The sequence below is a fragment of the Plutella xylostella genome, chromosome 22 (assembly GCF_932276165.1).
Source record: "Plutella xylostella chromosome 22, ilPluXylo3.1, whole genome shotgun sequence".
NCBI lineage: Eukaryota > Metazoa > Arthropoda > Insecta > Lepidoptera > Plutellidae > Plutella > Plutella xylostella.
Window position 1 is genome coordinate 10631361 of NC_064002.1, and position 24220 is coordinate 10655580.

Sequence of the window (24220 nt, forward strand, 5' to 3'; positions counted from 1 at the left end):
ACCCACGGCTTAACGTGCTGTCCGAAGCACGGAAGCGTCCAGAACAGAACCACTCGACATCGGTCACCCGTCCTATGGCTGACCATGCCATGTGTTGCTTAACCTCAGTGATCAGTTACGATCACTGAAGCTAGCTTGACTATGGACTAGTATGGACGCTTCAGAATCAGTTATGTACTTACCTAGAAATAAACAAATAAATGAAACAGCAAGTATAAATTTAAGAAGCATTAGGTATATATTATTTATAATTATTTGTATGTTCAATTGTCCAATGTTCACTATCAATGAAATTTATATGTAAGTATGGTCGGTACAAAATAGCTTAGGTACATCAAATATACAATTTTGATATGGCAATTTGACATATTTTTGTCAGCAATGGTTCAATTTTACAACAAAACTGTAAGCTTTTCTAATTTTGATCTAATTACGGTATTTAATGCCAGTAATATATATTTATATACATAGATACATACGTATAAAATAAGGAAATTAAGTATGTTGATTGTTACTTACTTTACTGTTACATACCTTAGTCTGAAATATCAATCAATAGTACTTAATTTAGGTAAGTAGATATATTCAATAACACTTAGGTAAGTACACAGTTGATGTATCAAAAACCATCTGTCGAGACACTTATCCTAATAACGTTGGCGTAGTTAATGCATTCCTATAGCCAGTGATGTACGTTGTTAAAAGTTAAGGAAGTTTATATATGTCAATAATATTATATAAGTAATATATTTTGGTAAGTAGATAGGTACATAATTATTTAATTTACTGAAAAATATTAAATAAGTATACTTAACTCATAGGTACTTAAAACTTAAATTACTTACATCATATCAAGTTGAATGAACTGCGATAGGTATTTAAATTCAAATAAAATAATTAATTGCTTTCGACACGTTAAATAATTGATAAAATTACTTGGCAAGACGACAACTGAAAAAAAATCACAAATAACCTTGTTACACAAGATTGTTAATTATATTAATCACAGTATATTTATTATCTTAAATGTTAAACTACGAATTTCCCTTAAAGAGACTCAAACATCGAAAAATTATATTCACTAGACTCCATTTAAAAGCAACGATTTAACGCCGTAATAAATATTTATAAATTAATATTGCACAAGTAATAATAATAGTTTTCAAAACTAAAACATCGCACGATACATTTCAAAAATATCCACTCCATTACAAAAATGTCCACTCCCATCCGAATAGTTATTTTGAGATACAAAAAACACTGCTTGTATCAACACCAGTTTTGAACACCTATAGTTAAAATATTAAGTTCAGTAACAAGTAAGGTACATATTACTACATATTTACCTTAACGGAAGCTTACGGATTTAGTTCAAATATAGGTAGGTACTACATAAACCCCCATAATTCAGTAACAAGCTAGGAGTTCCAAAACGGAAACCTATCTAGGTATTTAATAGTATCCTTCAGTGCAGTTATGTATACTGTTATGTGTTGGTATTTTATGAGATTAAGTACATAACTTAGTGCATGTAACTATATTAGCATTCAATATCTAGAACCTGGCGACTGATCTAATGAACGTCTATGTATACTAAAGGGCGAATGTTTTTTGCATCTCGGTCTCACATATCATAAAAATGTCATCGTCGTTTATTTAAGTAACTCTCCCAATATTCTCTCAGAGCAGAATCTGAAAATTATTTACAAAGTTCCTTCCCAAAGATTATGACCATTGACCAATCTCAAACAGATTTTCCAGGAAAATACAATTTCCCTATTGAACTAATTTCAGTCAGTATCTAGATAGTCTAGAAACTTGCCGAATTGTTTTGACTTGTTCAAAGTACTTGATTATTTATCTTGGATACTTAAACATGCACATTTCACTTACTTACATATTCAACAAGTAAATAGTAATATTTTTTCAGTACCTATATAAATAGACAATTTAACTGCTCATTTTTATAGTATTTTCTTTATGAGATTAGATAGGTACTCGAATTGTACTCGAAATTCCTTTATTAAGTGGTGATGATTTATCATCATTATTCTTCATATTTTATTCGCAAGGTATAATTAATCTTAAAGTTATACCCATAATTATTTTTACTATTCGATACTTCTTCGTACTTATTTAACTATTTGTTACTAGAAAAATCTTCTTAGCGAGTCATCTTCAAACAAAGTCGCTAAAAATATGTAGAAAAGATAGTAATAGCGGTGAAAATTATACAACGAAGTCATCAATTATATTATGTAGGTAATACATACCTAGCTAGGTAGTATTGTTAACGATTACTACACATTTTATTACAGGTTTAAGATAAGAGCACTGTCTTATAATTATAACATCATATCATGGGCGAATACCATTTTAAAAACAACTTATAAAATAGTTCATTAAATTAAGTATGTAAGTGTACTTATATTTTGTATGTTCAGTGTGTAATGTTGTTTTGTTAGAAATACAAGGTGTTACAAAAACACCGGCTAATAAGTACTATTGAAAGCCGAAATTTTCAATTTTTGATAAATATTAGAACAACAGGTCTGAGAGACCGTCCGGCTTCCTTTCCTGACGACACCCTGTATTTTGAATAAGTACGTTAATATGTGTGAAGTTACTTGGCACTAAATAATAATTATTTATTGGTACACTACATTTATCTAAGGAAGTTAACAGTATGCGCTGTATAAATTTTTGTAGAGCCCATTTTTATTTACGTTGGTATTATATAAATACCTACATAAATATGCAAGTAGGCATGTAAAGGTAGTACAAAAAAACATTAAAAGTTAGGTAATAAATTAAGCTTAGCGCTACAATATATTCAGGTCACTAAATTTAACAATATCTAACATTGTTTTGACTTTTACATTCTCATACAATCTCATCAGACATTACCATAACTTTTCCTGTAAGCCTTTATTTTCTGAAACAAAATCTGAAAATTCGAAGTCCACTCCATTATACTTGCTCATATTTTGCATAAGTACCTAGCAGATGGAATACCTAACTTTAATGGTAGTCACATAAAGTGTGGTAGGTACTTAAAACGTTTCATTATATCATTTTCAGGTGTGGATACTAAATACCTATTCTCATTTGAATCTTTACCAGTGGTAGGTATTCTCAAATCTTTTCCGTACCTACTGCCATAAAATTTCCATAAGTAACACTTTTCTTATCTTTCCCGTAATTAGTCCTCAGATTTTACATTCGTATTTCAATTCGAGGCGGACCTGTGTTTGTTGATCAGCGCGTTGAGCAGTTTGATTCTCGCCTTCAAGGCTTTGTAGCGAAGGTATTCCTCTTCTTTGCCCTTCTTGTCATCCCGCTGGAGCTTCCTGCAGTTCTGTTGCTCGAAACTCGCTTCGTATTCCTTGATGGAGCGACGGAGTACCTGAAAGAGTATATCAGGTAATTTACTGGAGAATCGAAGAAGAATCGTTAGCAATAAAGGTTCATCAGATGCTGTTCATGAAATTAATACTCTAGAGGTTGGCACTGTTCGGAACAGAACTTTGGCTAGCAGTGAAACATTAGTACCTACACGACTGAAAAATGCATAAATATTTAAGTATCTCAAAAGGGCCAGTCACACACAATAGAATTTGCGCTAAACAGCTGTCAGTACAGTCACAGATTTTTATAGTGCGACAAACTTATCTGTTCCGGTGAGACCGAACTAAATTGATCCATATCTCATTACTTACCAATGAATTATATATTCATATAGATTAGATGGGTTTATTAAAACCACAAGGGTGAATTACCACTATAGGCAAAAGTAAAATCTTACAGAATCAAGAAATATTAGACATTTACATTGAGTTCTCACCGGAACAGATAAGTTTGTGGCACTATATGATGCGATGTCGAAACGCAATGTTGTATATAGGTACGGTCAGCTGCATAAGTACACTTCTATACCTTGTCAAACTGACGAGCCGACAATGTGTCAATGAATTGATAGGCAGTTTCAGATTGACAAGGTACAAAATTGTATAGCTACTTATGCAGCTGTACATATCCTGGCCCTATAGTACTGACTATTATAACAATCCACTTACGCATTTCAGCAGCTTCGCCTCACTCAGCGCCCGGGTCAGCTCCTCCAGACTGAGACAATGTAGACCTTCATTGGACGGCGCTTCCTCGCTGGTAGCTGACTTGCAGGAGGAGGCGGTGGAGGGAACTTCTTCTGTGTCGGCGCGGGTGGGGGGCGACTGGAGCGGCGTGTCGGCTGTTTCCTGGGGACGGGAGATGGGTTGGTGATTAAGAAGGTACGGAAGGGTAAGTAAGTTTTGGTTACTAAAGTGAAAGTTTCATTGTGTGTTTCAGAGTGTAATTTCTCTGATATATTTTAAGAAATGAAAATTTCCTAGGGGTTGAGAAAATAATTATTATGTTAATGATTTAAGGTACGTATTAGTAGGTGAAGTAAAAAGAGAGTGTGCTTGAAATTTCTCTGATTGGAGTCTATAAGAAATGAACGGAATACCATGCTGATGAACCGATAACTGTTGGGAATTTGCTCGTTTAGAGAATACAATTTAGGAACTCGCGTGTATTTGTGTGTGTGTGTGTGTGTGTGTAAAGCATAGTTGACGCTGCAGTAGTGTGTGTACCTGTGAGTCGTCGGAGCGTTTCTCCTGCGAGTCACTCGCGCTGTCGACGCTGCAGTTGAACAGCATGGCCTCGTGCTCGTGGATGGTCGCGAGCTCGCCGTTGCCGCCTATCAACTGTAATAATATTGTTTACATACTTCAGATATTTCTGTTAAATACATTAGACAAATTAGTGATAATAGAAAATTTAATTAGCCAATAAACATTCCATGGAAAGTTTACAAAATTTTCAGAATCACATTGTGTGTTCTTCAGTTACTCCCTCATTTCCCACTTTCATACTCAAACATAGAATACATACATCCAGGCTGGTGCCGGTTATTTGCTCTTGGGTCTTTCAAAAGCGACCGACTACGCTGTCGTATTATATAAAACGCATGGTAACACGGTACAACGATTACAGGCAGGTCATACCTAGTTAGACATAGAGTTAGAAAGTTAAAACACATACCGCATCAGGCTTAGCACTAGCCAACGCTCGCTTCACCTCGCGGTACCGCTCGTACAGATGCCGCGCCGCGCCGCGCTCCGCCGAGTGCACGGGGGGCCGCCCGCGCGCCGCCTCCAAGCGGAGGAGGGCTCGTTGCACGCAGGACTGTGGGGTTTTATGAGCATTAGGATTAGGATGCTTGAGTGTTGTGTTTGAAGGAATGGATTTGGTTTAGTGTGACAAAAAATTAATTAGTTAGGTAGGTACTGTGAACGCATTCTACAGGCGAGTGTACACTGTACAAGGGGCTCGCCTCGGCTCGTCACTCGTGCGGAGGCGCGAATGTAAACACCCATTCGCGTGCGACGCGAGTGGGTGTTTATGTCGCAGCCGGATCGTATAACCCGCCGTATTACATGAGGCCTAGCCGCATTACAATACAGGGCCGCTTTGCAATGCGGCGGATCAACGTTTAGCCGTATTGAATACGGCTGAATGAAAATGCGCCGGATTGTATTCGACATCATACGTCATTCAATACGGCTGGCCGTTATGTAATACGGCGAGAGATTAGCCGCCGCATTGAAAGATTAGTCTTGATTTTTAACACTCGTGGCGCTGCTTGACATAACAACAATAATGGCGTTGGATACAGATATTTGATGATGATTAAAACGAAGAAATCGTGTTAAATATGCTAGTAAACAGTACTTCAAGAACAATTTTCACGTGAAATTAAATAATTTTTATTCCGATCAATGCGGTACAGTGAAAAACGTACAGGAGTTATAACGCACATCAATCAGCTAAAGTGACCATGGATTCTGCTGGTCGGCGGATTTCCAGATAATACTACTGGGTCAAAAAATATAAATGTGGCCGGTAAAGGTTATTTGATCTTGAAGAGACTGCAACGAGGCAAACGTAGTGTGGGACGCCCTCAGGCTAGATGGGGTGACGACTTGCGAAAGGTGGCTGGTTATGATTTGATGTGGAAAGCTGTAGATCGCATTCAGTGGCGTGCTTTGGGAGAGGCCTACGTCCAGAAGTGATGTTGATGATGAAGAATAATAATTCCGAAGATCCTACAATCCGAGTAGTACCTACCCATGAACAGTATTTTGATACTTGGAAGTCCATATGATATATTTACTCTATTATGATCACAAAATTCCTTCACCTGTTATGTCACGCTTAGTATGGACATGGTTACCCTACAATTCAGTAGTAGTACGATGCGGCTAAAAGTGGGCCGCCGTATTGAAGAACGTATTGAAATGACAATCCGGCTAAACGTTGATACGCCGCATTACAAAGCGGCCCTGTGTTGTAATGCGGCCAGCCGTAATGTAATACGGCGGATTATACGATCCGGCTGCGACATTTACACTCTCGTGCAGAGTTCAGTTGTCTTTGAGCTAGCAACGATGGAGGACGTCGAAGTTTTAGCCGCAACAATAAAGAATTTATGTATGATCACCGATTACTTCGCCGTTTATGGACCGATTTTGAAAATTCTTTTTTTATGTATTGGGTTGAGATCCCATGTGGTCCCATTTTTTTCAAATTTTGATTCCACCTCCAAGGGTGGGTAAAGGGTTAAAAACAGGCTATGAATTTCCATTTTGGGTACCTATTAACCGATTGTAGTTAATGAAATTTAGAAAGTACATAGGTACTTACCTATATTTTTAACATTAAAAAAAATATGATGGTGACCTTGAGCTGATCTGATGATGGAAACGGAAGGTAGTCAAGGGAACTCCTCAACGGTAGGTATATAGCAACTACTTCGTGTTTACTACTGACTAGTAGGACTTATAGGTATCATTTGCTTCTTAATTTTGATTGTCAATTATTGCAAATAAACTAAGTATAAATAAGTAATAAAATAAAATAATGATAAAAAAACGACTTCAAAAAACCACTAAAACGTAAGAAATAATTTAAGGTTTAGACATGGTTTAGACCTATTCTATGTGACAGTACTAATATATCTAAGCAGGTAAGTACTGCTTTTATTTCTTACGTTTTAGTGTTTTTTTTATTATTTTATTGAAATATTTACTTATATGAAATTAAATGTTTCGTCTTGCGACCAATCCATTATACAACTGAGGTTTATCCATTGAAAAACACTACGTTATAATTATACGACGACGAACACAACCTGCGCGGCACGATGTAGAAGTCAGAATGAAGCGGACGCGAGAGTGTAAACACTCACTCGCGTGCGACGCGAGCTCGACGCGAGCTCCTTTGACTCGTGCCCCAAAAACCGCTCCGGACGCGAGCGCCGCGAGTGGCGAGGCGAGCGAGGAGGCGAGCCACGAGCGTCTGTTCACACTCGCGCCTCGCCCCTCGCCTTGTCGCTCGCCTCGCCACTCGTGCGAGAGTGTAAATGGGGTATAAGCGAAATAGTGCGCGATGGACGCACGACTATAGTGTTTGAAGAAATGGATTTTGTTTAGTGTGAAAAAATTAATTAGATACTGTGAACACATTCTACAGGCGAGTGTACAGGAGGCTGGACTGTAATGTTTGAAGAGGTAATAGTGCGCGTTGGACGCACGACTGTAGCGTTTGAAGGAATGGATTTGATTTAGTGTGACCAAAAGTATATTCTGTAAGGGGTAATTAGTATGACGCGCTGCACAAACGTAGGCATAGTAAGTAGATTTATTACCTTCTCAGCTGACAGTTGTGATGCCGTCCACGTCGCCTCCTGCTCGAGACACCGGCTGCCCGCCTGCCGGCACCCTTCCAGCCACTACGGACCAATCAGAGGTATGTTACTATTTATACAGGTACGTACGTGGGGAATATGGAATTATCTACCCATCATTACCTACCTGCAGGTGTGACAATGAATATTAGGTCCTTACATATGAAATTGGCGTTTTGTCGTACTGGCCACTTTGATCTCAAATATTACCTTTATGGTTAGGAATTCTAAATTCAAATTCATACAGCTATTTACTCATGCATTTGTGTTTCAAACCCCTAATTCATTTGTTTTTTCTTCTTTTGTTTTTTTCTTTGTGTCACTCTGTTTACAAAATGGAAAACTTGAAATATCGCGTTATTTACGAGTATGAGTTCCACCGTGGCACCAGTGCTGCAGAAGCGGCTCGAAGGATTAATGATGTGTATGGTGACGGTGTCGCAAAAGAAAACACAGCGCGTTTTTGGTTCCAACGTTTTCGTTCTGGAAATTTCGACCTGCAGAACAAGCCTCGTGGACGGCCGGAGACCAAAGTTGATAATGAAGAATTGAAGGCTATTGTGGAAGCGGATCCATCGCAAACCACGTCCGAGTTAGCTGCAGGCTCCGGTGTTAGTGATAAAACTATTGTAATCCACTTGAAGCAAATTGGGAAGGTGAAAAAGCTTGAAAGGTGGGTACCTCATGAATTGAGTGAAGCAAACCGACAAACGCACGTCGACTGCTGCGTTACGTTACTCAACCGGCACAATAATGAAGGAATTTTAAATCGAATCATTACCTGTGATGAAAAGTGGATCCTCTACGATAATCGGAAGCGCTCATCGCAATGGCTGAACCCTGGCGAACCAGCCAAATCCTGCCCTAAGCGAAAATTGACTAAAAAAAAGTTGCTTGTAAGTGTTTGGTGGACTAGTGCCGGTGTCGTTCACTACAGCTTTCTTAAATCTGGCCAGACGATTACGGCAGATATCTATTGTCAGCAACTGCAAACCATGATGGAAAAGCTAGCTGCTAAACAACCGAGGCTGGTCAATCGCTCTAGGCCACTGCTGCTTCAGGACAACGCTAGACCACACACTGCACAACAGACGGCTACCAAATTAGAGGAGCTTCAATTAGAATGTCTTAGACATCCACCGTACTCTCCGGACCTTGCTCCAACAGATTACCATTTTTTTCGCAATTTGGATAACTACTTGCAAGGAAAAAAATTCAACTCCGATGGGGCAGTCCAAACCGCCTTCAAAGATTTTATTGATTCCCGCCCGAATGGTTTTTTTAGTAAGGGGATCAATGAACTACCTATGAGATGGCAAAAGTGCATACATAGCAATAGTACATACTTTGATTAATTTAATATATTTCATTTAAAAAAAAACGACTTTATGTTCCTCCTATAGAAAACGCCAATTTCATATGTAAGGACCTAATATTATCATTATCATCACAGCACCAGCCCGGTGTTAGTAATTTATAACTGTCACTAATCGTATCTGGAGGATAATACTACATCCCATTTCTCACGGTTCTCATTAATTAGGAGCCTATACTTATGGGTGAATTTCCCGCGGCCAAAAATTGCGTGGCATCAATGAAATCGGTACTAAAGAACCAAGTTATAATTTTCTAATATTTTTTTCCGGTTAAGTGAAATAGTTATCTATGTGTAGCACTAAATATTTTATTAATAGGATTAATGGATATTTTAAAAAAAAATATTAAACCCCCAAATCTTTCATTGCCGTGTGTGTCCCCACGTTACCACGTTTTGTATTATTCTTCATTGATGAAAAAATATTGAGTATTGATAGTTAAACTTAGTTTCATTTCATACATTAATAGTTAAAGTATAGTCACGGAATACATTTGTTGAAATATATAAAGAATATAACGAACGGTAAGTGAAAATTCATGTGTCCCAAAACTTCTGTTCATTGCCGTGTCCTAAACGTGATCAAGGCTATTGTTTTACCTATGAACTTGGGTGCCCCCCTCAGTGCGCTAATCGTTTCTTACAAGTGTCGCCTAACTGCTCGACGTGGAAGGAGGTACATCGGTGCCCGCGTTTTTGCGCTATAGTGAAAATCAGTAAAAATTTTGGGGACTGGACATTTTTTCTTTCATTGCCGTGGATAGATATAACTTCTATAAAATTAAGTTTGTCTTCTAGAGTAAGCATTCAAAAGAAAGCTTTTTGAAAATATTTACCTTATAAAGTGTTTATTTCTTCGAATAGTTAATACTTTTTTAGTTTTTTATATTTAATGCCTTGATTTTCATCGCCATTCTTTCATTTCCGTGGCTTCCGTGGCCAATATTTGCTATGGCAATGAAAAAAAAGCCACGGCAATGAAAAAAATTTCATTGCCATGTCTTGTAAAATAATTTGTATTCATTGCCGTGGTTATGTTATTCATTTCCGTGGCCAGGTTATTCATTTCCGTGACTTATGTTTTCATTGCCGTGGTATGTATGATTAGGGAAAGTAACATATCTTTTACCTGTAATACAGGTAATAGCGATCACTGACATTACCTACAGAACTAGTCAAATTACCTCTTTTTGCAGTGCGTTAAAACGGGTGCGTATCGCGATGTATAAAAACGAAATATATAATATTACATTAATAATAACAATAACAACATAATTATAATGAACGTTATGTATAAATAAGACCGAAGGTAGCTCAGTCGGGTAAGCGCCCGCTTCCCACTCCAATAATGCGGGTGTGAATTCTGGCGCTGACATGTACCAATGTGTTCCTTTGAATTTAAATACAATGTATACCATCGCTCTTACGGTGAAGGAAAACATCGTGAAGAACCCTGCATATCTACCTATAGATTTAGCACATCTAGGTAATATGTGAACCCACCAACTCGCTGTGGACCAGCGTGGTGGGAAATGGTCCAAGCTTAGAAAGGCAGCAGCTTAGACCTTGGGGATATGCACATTGCACAAAGGTCCCATTCGAGAGAGCCAGGTGCAGGTACTTACACCTCCCACAGATAGTAGAATAGAATATAATAGAACATACATCTCTGCAGGAACTCATCTGGATGCTAAGTGGCCTTAATGCTGCTTGAGTGTAGACCTCCGTATGAACTTGGGCAAGACTAAAGTCATGTAGAATGTTCACATACAACCGGAGCCGGTGATCGTTCGTGAGACAACTATCGAAGTTGTGCAATAATATGACTACCTGAGGCAGAATATTCGGCTAGGCATAAGCAACTTCGACAAGGAGGCTGAAAGGCGCATCCAACAGTCTTCAACCATTGCACCCTGCCAGTTATGACATATGGTGCAGAGGGTTCTACCTTTTTTGGCCTAAGATTTACTGCCTAATCTCGTATTGCATAGTAACGTTTGGTCAAAGTCTCGTTTCGCCGAAAATTGTATGGCATAAATCTCGTTTACTAAAAAGTTATTTCGCATAATCTTATTTAGCCTTATAACGGTATGGTCAAATCTCAAATAGGCTAACAATACTATGGCATAGCTTATAAAAACTACTAATATTCATTTGGCTTTAACTTTGACGACGCGTCTCCCTATATAGCGCAAACTGGGGCCTTGCATTAGGTATTTAATTTTCCGCTATGTGGGTAACGTTTCGCTGCGCTCCGCTTTGCTTTCGACGAACATGTGCACCTAACATGCTCCTCCTCGCTTTGCTCGTCGTCGCACCTACCTTTAGGTTTCGATCCCATCGGGTTTAATGGCGATTGTAATAATTATAATGGTCATTCACTTTCGATATTTTGATCATTCAATATCGTGATTTTCGGGATGTAGGAGAAAAATGCCACAATTTGTACATTTAAAACATACTGAATATAGTAAGATAATATTAGGAGAAACAAGATTATACCAATACGAACCATTTGAGCAAACGAGACTTAGATGTTTCAGGTTTGTGCCAAAAGACTTTTAGACGAAACGAGTCTTATGCCAAGTGATGATTCTACCAAAAAAGTTTAAACCTTACGAGTTATGCGAAATGAGTTTAGGATAATAAGGATTAGGCGAGATGAGGGGAACCCGGTGCAGAGACCCGGACACACTGATGGTGGGACTGGTCCACCGATTTAAAGTCACTCAGCGTGCTATGGAGAGAGCTATGCTTGGGGTTTCTCTAATGGATGGTATCAGAAAAGAAGTTATACGTCAGAGGACTAAGGTTACCAGCCGGTAGTGGCTGGATTCGGAAGACCGAGGACCATGTGTTGGGGCGCTCCTTGAGAGAGGCCTATGTCTAGCATTGGATGATTATAGGCTGATGATGACAACATGTACATTTCATTTTATTATACCAATTAAAATATACTATGATTTAGCATAAAGTTCATAAAATATTCTATCATATCACATAATGTGTGTTAAATTACACAACACCATCAAAACCTCTAGCACCACAACCTAAAGATAGGTGCGATAACGAGAAAAGTGAGGAGGAGTGGTTAAGTGCACATGTTCAGCAAAAGCGAAGCAGGGCTACATGGGGAGACGCTCTATGTTTAGGTTTTGGTGCAAGGAGTTTTGACTGCGTTATTATTATTGGCGCTATGTAGGGAGACGCTTAGCTGACCAACATGTGCACCTAACCGCACACGCCTATGTTTATATTTTGGTGCTAGGTGTTTTGCCGGTGTTGTGTAATTCAGCACAGATAATATATGTCATATTATAGTATATTTTATGAATTTTACATAAAATGAACAGTATACATATTGGGTATTATACCTTATAAATAAAAATATAGATGTTATAGGTAAGGTTTATTATATATTATGTTGTAAACGTTATTAGTGTGAAATGAAACATTTTGTTTTATACGTCGCAATACGAACCCCACAATGCTACTTAGAGAATTCCATACTATATTCTTATTTTTTTATACATACTGTCGTTCTTTCTTTCGTTCCAATATCTATCCAAATATTTCTGCCATACATGCCTGTCTAAGTTTGCGTTTCCCTCACAGTCTTTTTTAAAAATTGCAGTGGATTGATTCTTTCATTTCCATCGTATACAGTTCTTTCATTGCCGTGGAAGTTTGTTTCATTGCCGTGGGCCTTTGTTTCATTGCCGTGGACGCTTGTTTCATTGCCGTGAACGCATGTTTCATCGCCGTGGCACGAAATTTTTAATCATCCGTATCTTGTTAAGTTTTTAACTTATCTGCTACCCATTTAGTAAGAACACTAACATTAACAAAAACTTTAATAAAAGCGTTTTTCTGATATAAAAAACCTTAAGATAAAAAAGTCCACGGAAATGAAGATTTTTTAGGACTTGTTGAAATCCACCCTTATTGTACTACTTGTGTACAAGGAACATTTTAATGAGTACTTCTCTAACGAGAAGGGTGACTTTAAAGTGTAAGTAAGTCATGAAAAAAGTTTCCAAGCATAAATAGAGCCAATACCATTTCTATGAAAAATACATGAAGGAAGAACATAATAGTAAGTACCTCTTCAATATCCCTGACAACATCCGACATAGACTTCTCGCTCTTAAGCGCTAGATCCAGCTTATCATCCCTCTCCTTCTGCAGCTTAGCCGCTTGTACTCTCTGAGCGTACTCCACGGGGTCCGCTTTGATCAGCCGCTTCTCCGCTTGCAGCTTCCGCAGAGACTCTTGCATGGTGGTGAGCGCCACGTCGGTGATACGCTCGCTCGGGGTGATAGCGTAGCCGTGCTGCCGCTGGAAGTCTGCCTCGTATTTTGCTATGGTCTTCTTTAGGACGGTTATCTGGAATTTTGATAAATCTGGTATGAGTTTGATCAAAACACGAAGAGATGGATGGAAGCTCAGTAACTATAAGTACTTATCTCTATCGATGTATTTCATATAATATTATGAACGGGTGTGGGTGTAGGTACAAGTAGGTACTTAATCATAAAAAATCGTCACACTTATCTTGAAGGTGCGGTTCATACCTTCATAGTTATAAATAGGAAGCCTATCATAAAAGGATAATAAATGATTAAAATTCTACCTACTTACTGTCCCTAAAGGCATTAAAAATGTCGACGTAATTAATTACCAACCGCAAAGAAGGATATTGGCATTAATAAGTACAATGTGGAAGCTATTCATTCAGTAAATTAACATCGATCGAATTCCTAAAGAAAATGCTATTGTCATGGTCATATTATACTCCTATACTTATACAAGACTATACTGTATAGTAGAGTCCATTAGTGTTAGTAATATAATAGCAGTGCAATGGAAAATTCGTAGTCAATATGTACTGTTGGTCATTTATCAAACTGGAATGTCACTCGATTATATTTGCTATCCACTAGTATTACGGTGCTCGGATATTTGATATCCGATATCGTTTTAATGGACTTCCATCGGCAGCTTTTATATATCTATACATATGTTTTACCTTGTTAGGTACATACAATAAATACAGTACTTATAGGTATACTTACATGTATGCAATATTTTCCATTAATATTTTTACCTTATTTACAGGTGAAAATTACCTTGTTTAACGTGAAAAACTTACCTATGGGTTAGAAATCTGTTAAAAATCGTGCCGGCTCGGTACGGGTTTGTTATTGTCGTCGATAAAGTCGTAAAATACGCGTTCCTCCTATCGCAGCGCCGTATTTATGGTGAATCGGGATAAAGTGGAGATTATCTATGTCAATAAAGTCGATAACGTATCCGTGGAGCGCGAGCTGGTTCGGCAAAAGTATGGCGCTTGTAACAAGGGCTCTTTCTGTATCGTAGCACTCTTTAGTTCCATCACCTCACCTTCTTACTAATCCTGTCTCCCTGTCGCTCGTGGTGGTCGCGGGCGCGGGGCGCAGGGGCGGGGGCGGGCGCGGGGCGGGGGCGCTCGGCCGCGTGGGACCGTGCTGGCTCCTCGCGGTCGAGCTGCCGGTGTAAGGCTCCCAGGTCCAGGCCTGATGGAGACGCAGAGTATACTGGGGGGGAGTTAATAGATATGAATATGTGAGAATATTTGACATGGCCATCCGATCCTAAGGCCCGATTCAGTGCGACGCCGATCGTCCGCAAGCAGATGAGGTTTTGCGTCGGATGAATTCATCACTGAACGCGCTGTGAGGTTTCATACATTTTACTGTCGCATTAAAATGGGCCTTAATTATATAGAACCTCATCTGTTTGCTTTGGTTACTTATTATGGTGGGATTCAAACCCGCGGTTCCAGCTTCAGAAGCAACAGTCATGAGGATTAGATTTGTCATCAGTCCATTACCGTCCACTCCTGGATCGGCTTTTCAAAAAGAGGCCGCAAAAATTATAGGTGTCTGATAACCTTAACGTACTAAAGGTGAGTCCAGGGATTTGGCTAACTAGTCTAAGGGGTAACAGTAAGGGATAAACTCCCTGAAGTTTTATACTCACAACTGAACCGATCATAATCCGGCTCCTGCAAGCACTCAATCGCATCCTGCTCATCTCTCTCCGGACTAACATTCCGATCTTCAACGCGCAGCAAACACTCATCCTCCTTGCTACGAAACTCGCTGTAATCATCCTCTTTGGTACGAAACTCCGCGTAGTTTTCATCCTCCTTGGTGCGGAACTCTTCGGTGTAGTCCGTGTAGATGGCGTCAGTGGGCAGGAGGCATTCGTTCTCTTTGCTCCGGTAGATGTCGTTGCGAGTGCGTGGTTGGCGACGTCGTTTCCCCCCGAATTGTGGGCGGCGCGCGCGGGATAAGCGCTCGGCGCGGCGCTCCGACTGCGGAAGGGTTAAAGACTTGTTAGTTATGGACTATCGGCATCTCAGAAGCATTGTTACTTTGAGAGGGGAGTCAGGTTTCTCTGCCTCTGACTGTACCGAATTGCAAAGTGAACATGAAGCTAATGTTGGCATTAACTGTATGTGTGTGTCTTGCTGTCCGTATACTGTCAAGGCAAGGCAGCAATAGATTTAATGCCGACATTAGAGTAAAATTCCTTTGTGGAACTCAGTGTCGGGAGAGCGTACTATGATCCTTACCCTTAGTTATAAATAAACTGAGGAGGAAGAAGGTGCAAAGTCCGTTATAATAATAATCTATGGATATGAATGTAAATGCACCTTTATGCTGGTATGTTAGTGTGAAAAACGATGCATCATTTTTTTTTTCTCCGAAAACTATCACCTACTTTGTTGCACTGAAGCCTTGATAGGTACAACGTTAAGTACGTTAAGTACCTAGGTACCTACCTACCTACATCAACAAACTATTCTGTGAGTTATTTGCACGTTATTTCAGTGTGAGCCTAATACAATATATCCTACTGCAATAGCCAATTAATAAAATAAAAACATTTGAATCTGACACTTACTTGCGTTAAAATCATAAATTACCTAAATTTACCATTTATAGCAGGAAACAGAGGCGGTAGCTGAGGCAATTAAGTAGGTTAGTTATGTTATTTACAGAAACTAACTGCAATAAAATTTAATATAAAACGCGAAAGAAGAAATTTCATTTATTTGAATTCCAACTGCAGCCGGTATAACTTCCGGAGGCCATGAAAAATTCACTCTGTGGCTTCGTAGCTATGACGTCACGAGCTACGCCGCAACTGCCGTGAAGGAAACTAGACCTTTCAGTTACGGAAATAAGTTGAGTTTTTCAGTGGTAATTGAGTTTATGATGACGTTAGTTGCAAAGGTAGTGCAGTAGCAGGGAGTAGGAATTAATCATGTTTAGAATAGAATATAATATAATAGAATATCACTGTATTGGACGTAAAATTTTACAATTATTTGTCCATTGTCATAATATTACTCTACCACCATTTCACAAAGGCCCTGTCATATAAGGAGGAAAGAAATGGCGAAAGAAACTCATCGAGCATTTATTTGGTATGTAAGTACATATTTCATAGCCAAGACCATAATATGAAATATTTAGTCAGCTGACGTAACCTAGTCGGAGATTTGAACAGTTGCCAAGCGTTTTACTCTTGTTTACTTTCTTACGAGATAAGCTAGTTTATTTCATTGCGCCAGCCAACTCATGTAGTAAAAATGCACTTGGCTAAACTCATTTTATCTCGTTGCATAAAATGGGATTTACACAACATGGAAATATGAGGTAATTAGTTTGACAACTGTATACTATGTTTGTATGTGATTTATTTAAATGAAAGGTTTTTTCATATAAACGATGTATATTATCGAACTACACGATGTTTCAGAAGTGGTATAGTGGGCCGAAAGGGGATATTGTTTATTTTACCAGTACCTGTCCAATAGAACACTGTACCTCAAGCGTACATTTATCTATCTATCGTGGCGAGCTGATTTTCCGCATTTAGCCTCTAAGGCCCATTGCACGTGAAATACCAATGGTATAACTAGCTATTAAGCCACCCAAGCACACACCAGAAAGCCAGTAGATGACCCAGGTTATTTATGACTTCCCGGAGAGACCCAGGAGAACCGAAGGTATTTGATCGTAGTGTATCCACGCCTTTGCAATGTAAAAACACAATGGATGCTGATTCGGCTTCCTCCATGCAACTTCTGCAAAGAGGAGTGCTGTAGGTCTAGTACAGGTTTGATAGATTGACGAAAACTATAAAAGTTTCAGTTTTCTCGCATGCAAAGTGGCGCCTCTAGCGGAAACTATCATGAATCTTTTGACAGATAATGTATGCAGATGACAGAAGAAAACCAAAACTTTTTTCGTTTAGGTAAATTGCGAAACCCGTACTAGAGGCCCTGGAGATTTTCATGCGATATGTTCCTACCTCAAGTCTGTTATGGTCGTGCAGTGGCGGCGGCGGCGGCGGCGCGCGCTCCTCGCTGTGCGGGCGTCGTTCCTTCCTCTCATGCGCGCACCCCGAGTCCCGTCTCTCCCTGCGCTTGCGCACCTCGCGTTCCCCCTCCGGCGCGGCCATGTTGTCGCGCCGGCTGCCGGTCGACACGCGGCGGTCTGACGGGTCTGCCTCGCGGCCGTAACCCTGGTTGAATGGGGCTAGTTAGTAATGGTGTTGGTAAGTTGGAAAGTGAAGCTGGCTTGGCAAATTTTCGAGTGGTGTTTTAGCGAATTTGGAAACACAATTATCGATAGATTACAAAGTTTATAATTTCGTCATAAAAACCGGAAGTAGAGAAACCGGCAGCAAAGTAATAATGATGTTTAATTATTTCGGTACGTGTAAACCTCACATAAATTGTCATCAACTTTGCCGCTACTGTCCATTCAGCTTATGTACATATACATAAAGACACAAATCATGACGTTATTCAGTATAAGCATGATGCCTTTTTTATCAATTTAATTTCAAAATTCAGTCGCTAGTTGTAATTTGCCAAGCCAGCTTTATTTATAATCTGGCTAGTGTTAAGTATGGATGGGTCTTCCACACACACGCAGTGGGAGAGGTGATGTGGAAGCGAGATGGAAGATAGCTGAGCTCGTAGCAAGAGGCCTACGAAATTGCTACGGGAAAGTTTGCTACGAATTTCGTAGCACTCTAGACATGTAAATATATTCAGCCTGGAAATTTATCACTGATTTTATATAAGGAAAGTCTAATACTGATAAATATCGATAAAATTCCAGCCATGTACAGAAGTGATACATGCTACGTATGTAAAAGTATAAGAATGGTTAAAAGTCGAATGTAGTAGACCTGCGTTAGACATAACAATGATGATAGGAAAACCCATCATAAGTGATTGTATTATTCAAATGATGACAATGTGGTCTGAACATGACGAAAAGTAGAGTTGATAAGTGTTCATGGATAATGTACTCATAAAATACATAAACGTATAAGATGTACTCAAAATTGTATCTGCCAATAATATATTTTGTGCTTAGAAGCAGTAAACTTTGTCCAATGTGACAGGATTTGGCAAAGCGTATATTAAGCTTTATATAGGTACTCGTATTATATCTAAGTAGGGTATTAGAAGTCACTACTAAATTCAAAAAAGCCCACCAAATGTCCAGATTGTCCCAGTACCTTCTCAATTTCCAATTGTACCATGATTGCTTCTAAAAGACCCCCAATTGGACAGACGTTGGTTCTGTACCGGTCTGTAATGTGGCCGTTCTGAAATTTAAACCAGGGGTCGGACTAACGCACTTCACAGTTCACAAGCATCTACTCGTATGTCGCTTTAGCAAATGCTTTCGCTAATTGCAACTATAGTTGCGTATGTAAACTAAAAAACAGCATGAAACATCATGACATGTTATATTAGACATACCGGAGACTATTTTTCCTCTTTTAGATATTTTAACAAAATAACAAAGAATAGAAGGTAGGTACTTACGATGCAATATCTTGCTGCGCCAACAATGGAGTCGAATATCCTAGAAATGTTACGCCGACGGCTTGCCAGGGTCGAGAGAGACCTCAGTGGCCCGCTGACCCTGCTCGTCCAATAAATAAATCCATAAGTGAACCCACAATATTGCTTATCCCTTTATATAAAACAAATTGAATGAACTAAAACGAAGCGGTAAGGCGGAATCGGTCGCCGTTTTGGCGCGATTCTTGACACTTTAAAACCATAGACTGGATAGAGTCTGATGCGTTCAGAATTCTTATTTCACTATTCCACTGCGAAGGAGGATCATATCTCGGTCGCGGCACATAATTTAGCCTACTTGAGTCCTTATTCTAATGTCTCGTAACGGATTTACGGCTGCTTCAAGAAGTGTGTTGACACGAGTCTGTAGTTTAGCATTGATGGGTGAAGGTGAGGGTTGTGGAGCTTTAGCTCAGTCTCTCAATTAAACTTTTCCATTTTCTTAGCACTTTCACTTGCACACTGAATAATTTTGATAAATTAGGGCACTTAGTCGCTAGTTCAATTATCGTCTATCATTTTGATTGATTGCCAAACACTGATGAATAAGTAATAGTTTCACAAATTGAATATTCGGTTTAATTTTGGTAGTCACTTTTAATGATTAATTCTCCACAATCTGAAACAAAAGAAACATCTGTTACTTCAAGTATTTTATTCATGATAAATATAATCTTAAATCAGTAGATAATTCTGTCACACCATTCACACCTTACAACTACTCGTATACACCTCCAAATACCAATTAATATATAGAGGATATAAAGAGAGGCATTCACTAAATTACTAAAATGATAAATTGTGAAATCAGTTTGAACCAGTCAGGAAATTATAACTAAGTAAGTACTTAAAGGAAAAGTTTTATCAACTTTCCAGTTTAAGAACAAAGGTTTCTATTTGTCTAAGCTCACGAAGCTTTAAAAAATATACTTTGAAAATCGGTATTTTTTCCTGTTTGTCGATTAGCGATATCGCATGGCTTCGAAATAACGTGGGACGCCCTCCCCGCCCGCTGGACCGACGACCTTCGTACACTTGTTATTATTTACACGTGGACAGTAGTGGCTGGATGAGGAAGGCCGAGGACAGGACCTACAGGAGGTAAGTTATAATTATTTTGAACAAGATTTTAAATTATTATTTAAACATGTCAACGCTATAATTTAATAGCCATTATTTTACGAACTACTAGTGTCTGTACGAAAGAAACGTCTCGACCAAATAACACCAACTTCTACCACTTATCTCTTATTTTGAATCAGTTCGGTTAGAGAGACTTTATGCCATGCTTTATTCATTGGTACAATGGTTGTCATTAGGTTAAACTTAAAACGGTTTGAGATTTGAGAGTAAACAAAATACGTTTTTTTTGCTTTGTTTTTGTGACACAAATCATCTTCTTCGTAATGTTGGTATATTGTTGATCTAAGGCCATGATAAACTAAGCCAGCTCAAACATTAGTGAAAAGAGGTAAAGAGCTTCTTATATTTGTTGATAACTTATAGTCACGCGACAATAATACAGAGTGGTGTTTTATAGATGGTACGGTATCATGTGCCAAAGCATTTATGTAAGAATTTACTGTCTTCGGTATTTGTCTGACATTACGAAGGGCGATACAGTATCTGAAAGTTACATGGTTGATATATCTTGTCACGCTATGTTATTAATATTAATTTTTACTGTTACAACGTATTTAGTATACGCCACATAGATGTAACGATAATATATTTAGTAGTAGATTATTTATTTATTGAATTTTTTATTGCACAAATATCTTAAATTATCTTAAAGTTAAAAATTTAGGAATTATCGACTTCAGATTACGCCTTTACATAAAAAAAAACCTTTATTAAATATCAATGAAGAGCATTAAGCACATAAAATATGTAAAATACAATCTGAAATAATAATAAAGGCGATGACTCAGGTGTCATTCTGAATAATTTTTGTTCTACGACTACTTTATAAGAAAATCATTTCAATTTACAAGACCCTTTTTAACACCCTGTATATTTGTAGTCACTCCCTAGTAAGTACAGATTAGAAACCGTACAAATACGTAAATGGACGATACTAGTGTGGTAAAAATATCTCACACATAGCATTGATTCCACTCTCGATGCGCAAATAACGTACTTTAAATTATTTATATTTAACGGTAGGTACATTATATATTTTTTCATTTAAATAACGACATATAATATACTGTTAGCACATAATTAAAAAAGTACAACAGACAGCATCACAATATAAGAGATAACTAAATAGCACCTCCTTTTTTATCGTTGGTTAAAAAACTTTACCTCAAACTGCCACGTGGAATGAAACCGGCAATCATGTATCGATTTAACAATCAGAAGCCTCCAAATGACGGTCAGCTGAGCCAAGTTCATGGCTTAAAGGCATTAACTTCGGATAATCTGGTACTGTTAAGGTGAGTAGTTATTATTATGTCGTTGAAATTATAACTAAACAGTAGTAGAGTTTGAGACACTTCCCATTGATTTGCAAAACGCTAACAAATGTTGTGTCAATAATAGCAAAGGTTACACAGACTTATTTAATTTTGCTAATCCGTTAAAGTACGAGTACCATTTATAAAAGGAAAAATAAGTATCTATCTACACAATACTGGCACTAACATGTAGGTACTTAAATATCTTAAGCAATAAAGTCACTGTACTTTAATTCTATCAAGTACAACATAATATCGTGTATTTTGTGCAAAATTATAATTTTTCCAATATTTCTTCCCACTTCAACAAAACAAACATATTATTGAAGCGTCTACTCGACCTTCAGTGAAATAATCCATCTGAAGTTCAGAAAAATACGCTTTAGCTCTGAAGTATTGCGCAATATTATTTCGTAGCGAGGCCTACGTCGCGGCGTAGCAGCCTACTGCGTAGCATCGTAGCGTCGTAGCACCGGCGTAGCTCGTAGCCGTAGCGTCGTACACTTTAATTTCATTATAATTATTGTTTTTTGTATTTAAAAGCTTTCTACTGTGATCTGTGTTGAAACAATAACAACACCATCTCACCTGTAGCGGTGTAAACTTTCTAAATGTTGTTTGATTATTTTAAATGTATAAGTATTACTTGTTGTTTTTTTGTTACATACGCTTCAAAATGTATCCACCTCAGGCCCCGCGGCCCGCGTCCGTTATCTATGTCGATAAACGCGTTTAACTACTGTTCCACTAATCACAGCGCCGTTATATAATAACAGATTTCTACGTCGATAACGGACCTGTGCGGTGGGGACAGAATGAATAACGAATGTTTCGTGTAAACTAAGATGTATTGAAAACGTGCAGGACGAAGTGTCTCCGCGTGACCTCGTTTCAGACGTTGATTTTTTCGTTCGACATTTGAAAATTTGATAGATTTGTTATATTGGCATGATTAAAATTAAAAAGCTTACGAATGTAATGAAACCTAAAGGGGTAACTTAGGTTGCGGACCTTATACCAGTTTTTTATGTCTCCGTAATGTAATAATAAAAAAATGAATCCTTTTTTATTCAACTTCAAAGGCGCCTGAGTGTGACATAATTATGTGCCAGGTAGGTTGTGTTCCTTGCATAAATTTCACTAAATCTTCTTAAAAAATTAATCTGCCGTAAGGTTAAAAAAACAAAATTTTAAAATTTACAAAGTGTCTATTTTGTATTTTGCCTCAATTTCACCATTAAATCAGCTGGTGGATAAGAGGTTTTTTTTATAGTATCAACACCCATTTCCACCTCGGCAGGTAGAGGTGCAAGGCTGCACCTAATTTTCCGATATTTTGTTTATGCCAGTATTTTATTGTGATGTTTAATCAAATCAGTAAAAATGGTATACATTATCAAATGTATAATACTATTTACCCAATAAACATTACGGTTACCATTTTTATTCTCATACTTATATTCCATTCGTGTTCCGAACAAGCCATGTATTTGGTCACGGAAAATCCTTCTATTTCTATTCAAAGCACTGCACCATGAAAATGCATGAACTGCAAAAGCAGGAGCAACAAAGGCCGCCCACACGAAATTACAACGTCCCACCCACTCGGGTAACATTTCATAACATCGACATCAACAAAGAAACGTAATGTCCATTTAAAGCGCATCTCATAGAAACAAATCAACTTACCACAAAGTAATTGGCTGCACAGAAAGGAAGATAACCAAACCAGAGAGAAGATAAACGGAAATGGCTGTAAGCCGGTCACAGAATGGCGTCCGGGATTCAAAATGGCCGACGCGAGTGGCGCGAATCGCTTCGCGGGATCGACTGGCTCTGAGGATGCGCGCCGCCGGAGTGAAAGTGAAGGGAACAACTATCGATAGTTTCGCTTGAGGCAGGTCAGGTTATCTGCGCTAATGCGAGAGAGTTACGGCTCATGCGGCCTGGTGGAGGCAAGTTCACTTGAAGCTGTAAAGATGGTGAGGCGATTTTTTTTCTCTAACGCAGAAGATTTTTCTTTCGCAACAAAATCTACCTATTTATCTATGAAGCGTTGCTTTACACAAGGAGTGGGAATCAGTAATTATTATAACCTGATAATGGTCGGTCGGTGGATAGCAACAACTGGGCGCAGAACAACTGACGGTGAGTACATTCTTCGGAGCTGTTTCTGTTGGCACCAGTTGACAAAGCGGCTCCTTTTCTTTGGTAATAACTCAGAAGACATGCTGCTCTGTGTTGTGTTGTGTTCAGCTGCGATTGACACGTGATAGCCGCTGAATTATTTCAACCAGCTTATTTAATTCATAAGTCCAAGAATTGTAGAGAAATCGGTAGAGAATTACCATTCAATTTTAGGGACCATTAATGCTCAAAATGAGAGTATGCGCAACCTGCAGTAAGCCATCGATATCGATAGCCAAGTAAGCACGACACGACACCATGTAAACAGCGCCGCCGGCCGGCACTCAATTCTAAAACGAGACACACCCATATCTGAAACAGCTATCTCACTCACACATCGATATGCCCACATCCATTTCAGTTTTACAACCCCACACTGGCTGGAAACGTGAAGGGAAACGGGCAATGGGTGTGGTTTTTGTGAAATACTCAGAGGGAATGCATAACTGAAGTGTTACGGAGGCGCT

The 24220-nt window shown here is 38.6% G+C and overlaps 1 protein-coding gene across 1 annotated transcript; it reads right to left on the bottom strand.

Annotated features, from left to right (window-relative positions):
* Nucleotides 1-215: 215 nt before the first annotated feature.
* LOC105381829 (protein FAM13A) lies at nucleotides 216-23429 on the bottom strand. Its single transcript, XM_048629035.1, has 12 exons — nucleotides 23256-23429; nucleotides 19069-19726; nucleotides 18756-18845; nucleotides 17532-17744; nucleotides 15186-15522; nucleotides 14568-14740; nucleotides 13269-13550; nucleotides 7751-7834; nucleotides 5086-5229; nucleotides 4635-4748; nucleotides 4077-4256; nucleotides 216-3406 (listed from the first exon to the last, which is right to left on the bottom strand). Exons 3-12 carry the CDS (start codon nucleotides 18777-18779, stop codon nucleotides 3230-3232), a joined length of 1728 nt encoding a protein of 575 aa, XP_048484992.1. The 5' UTR covers nucleotides 18780-18845; nucleotides 19069-19726; nucleotides 23256-23429; the 3' UTR covers nucleotides 216-3229.
* Between the last annotated feature and the right edge of the window lie 791 nt (nucleotides 23430-24220).

Bases quoted from the DNA above. Each gene is read 5' to 3' on its own strand.
- LOC105381829 (XM_048629035.1), bottom strand. From the start codon at position 18,779: ATGGTACAATTGGAAATTGAGAAG. The intron at 7,835-13,268 runs GTACTTACTATT...ATTGGTCCGTAG, and splicing joins TTGTCAGGGATATTGAAGAG to TGGCTGGAAGGGTGCCGGCA. The intron at 4,257-4,634 runs GTACACACACTA...TCCCGTCCCCAG, and splicing joins AACGCTCCGACGACTCACAG to GAAACAGCCGACACGCCGCT.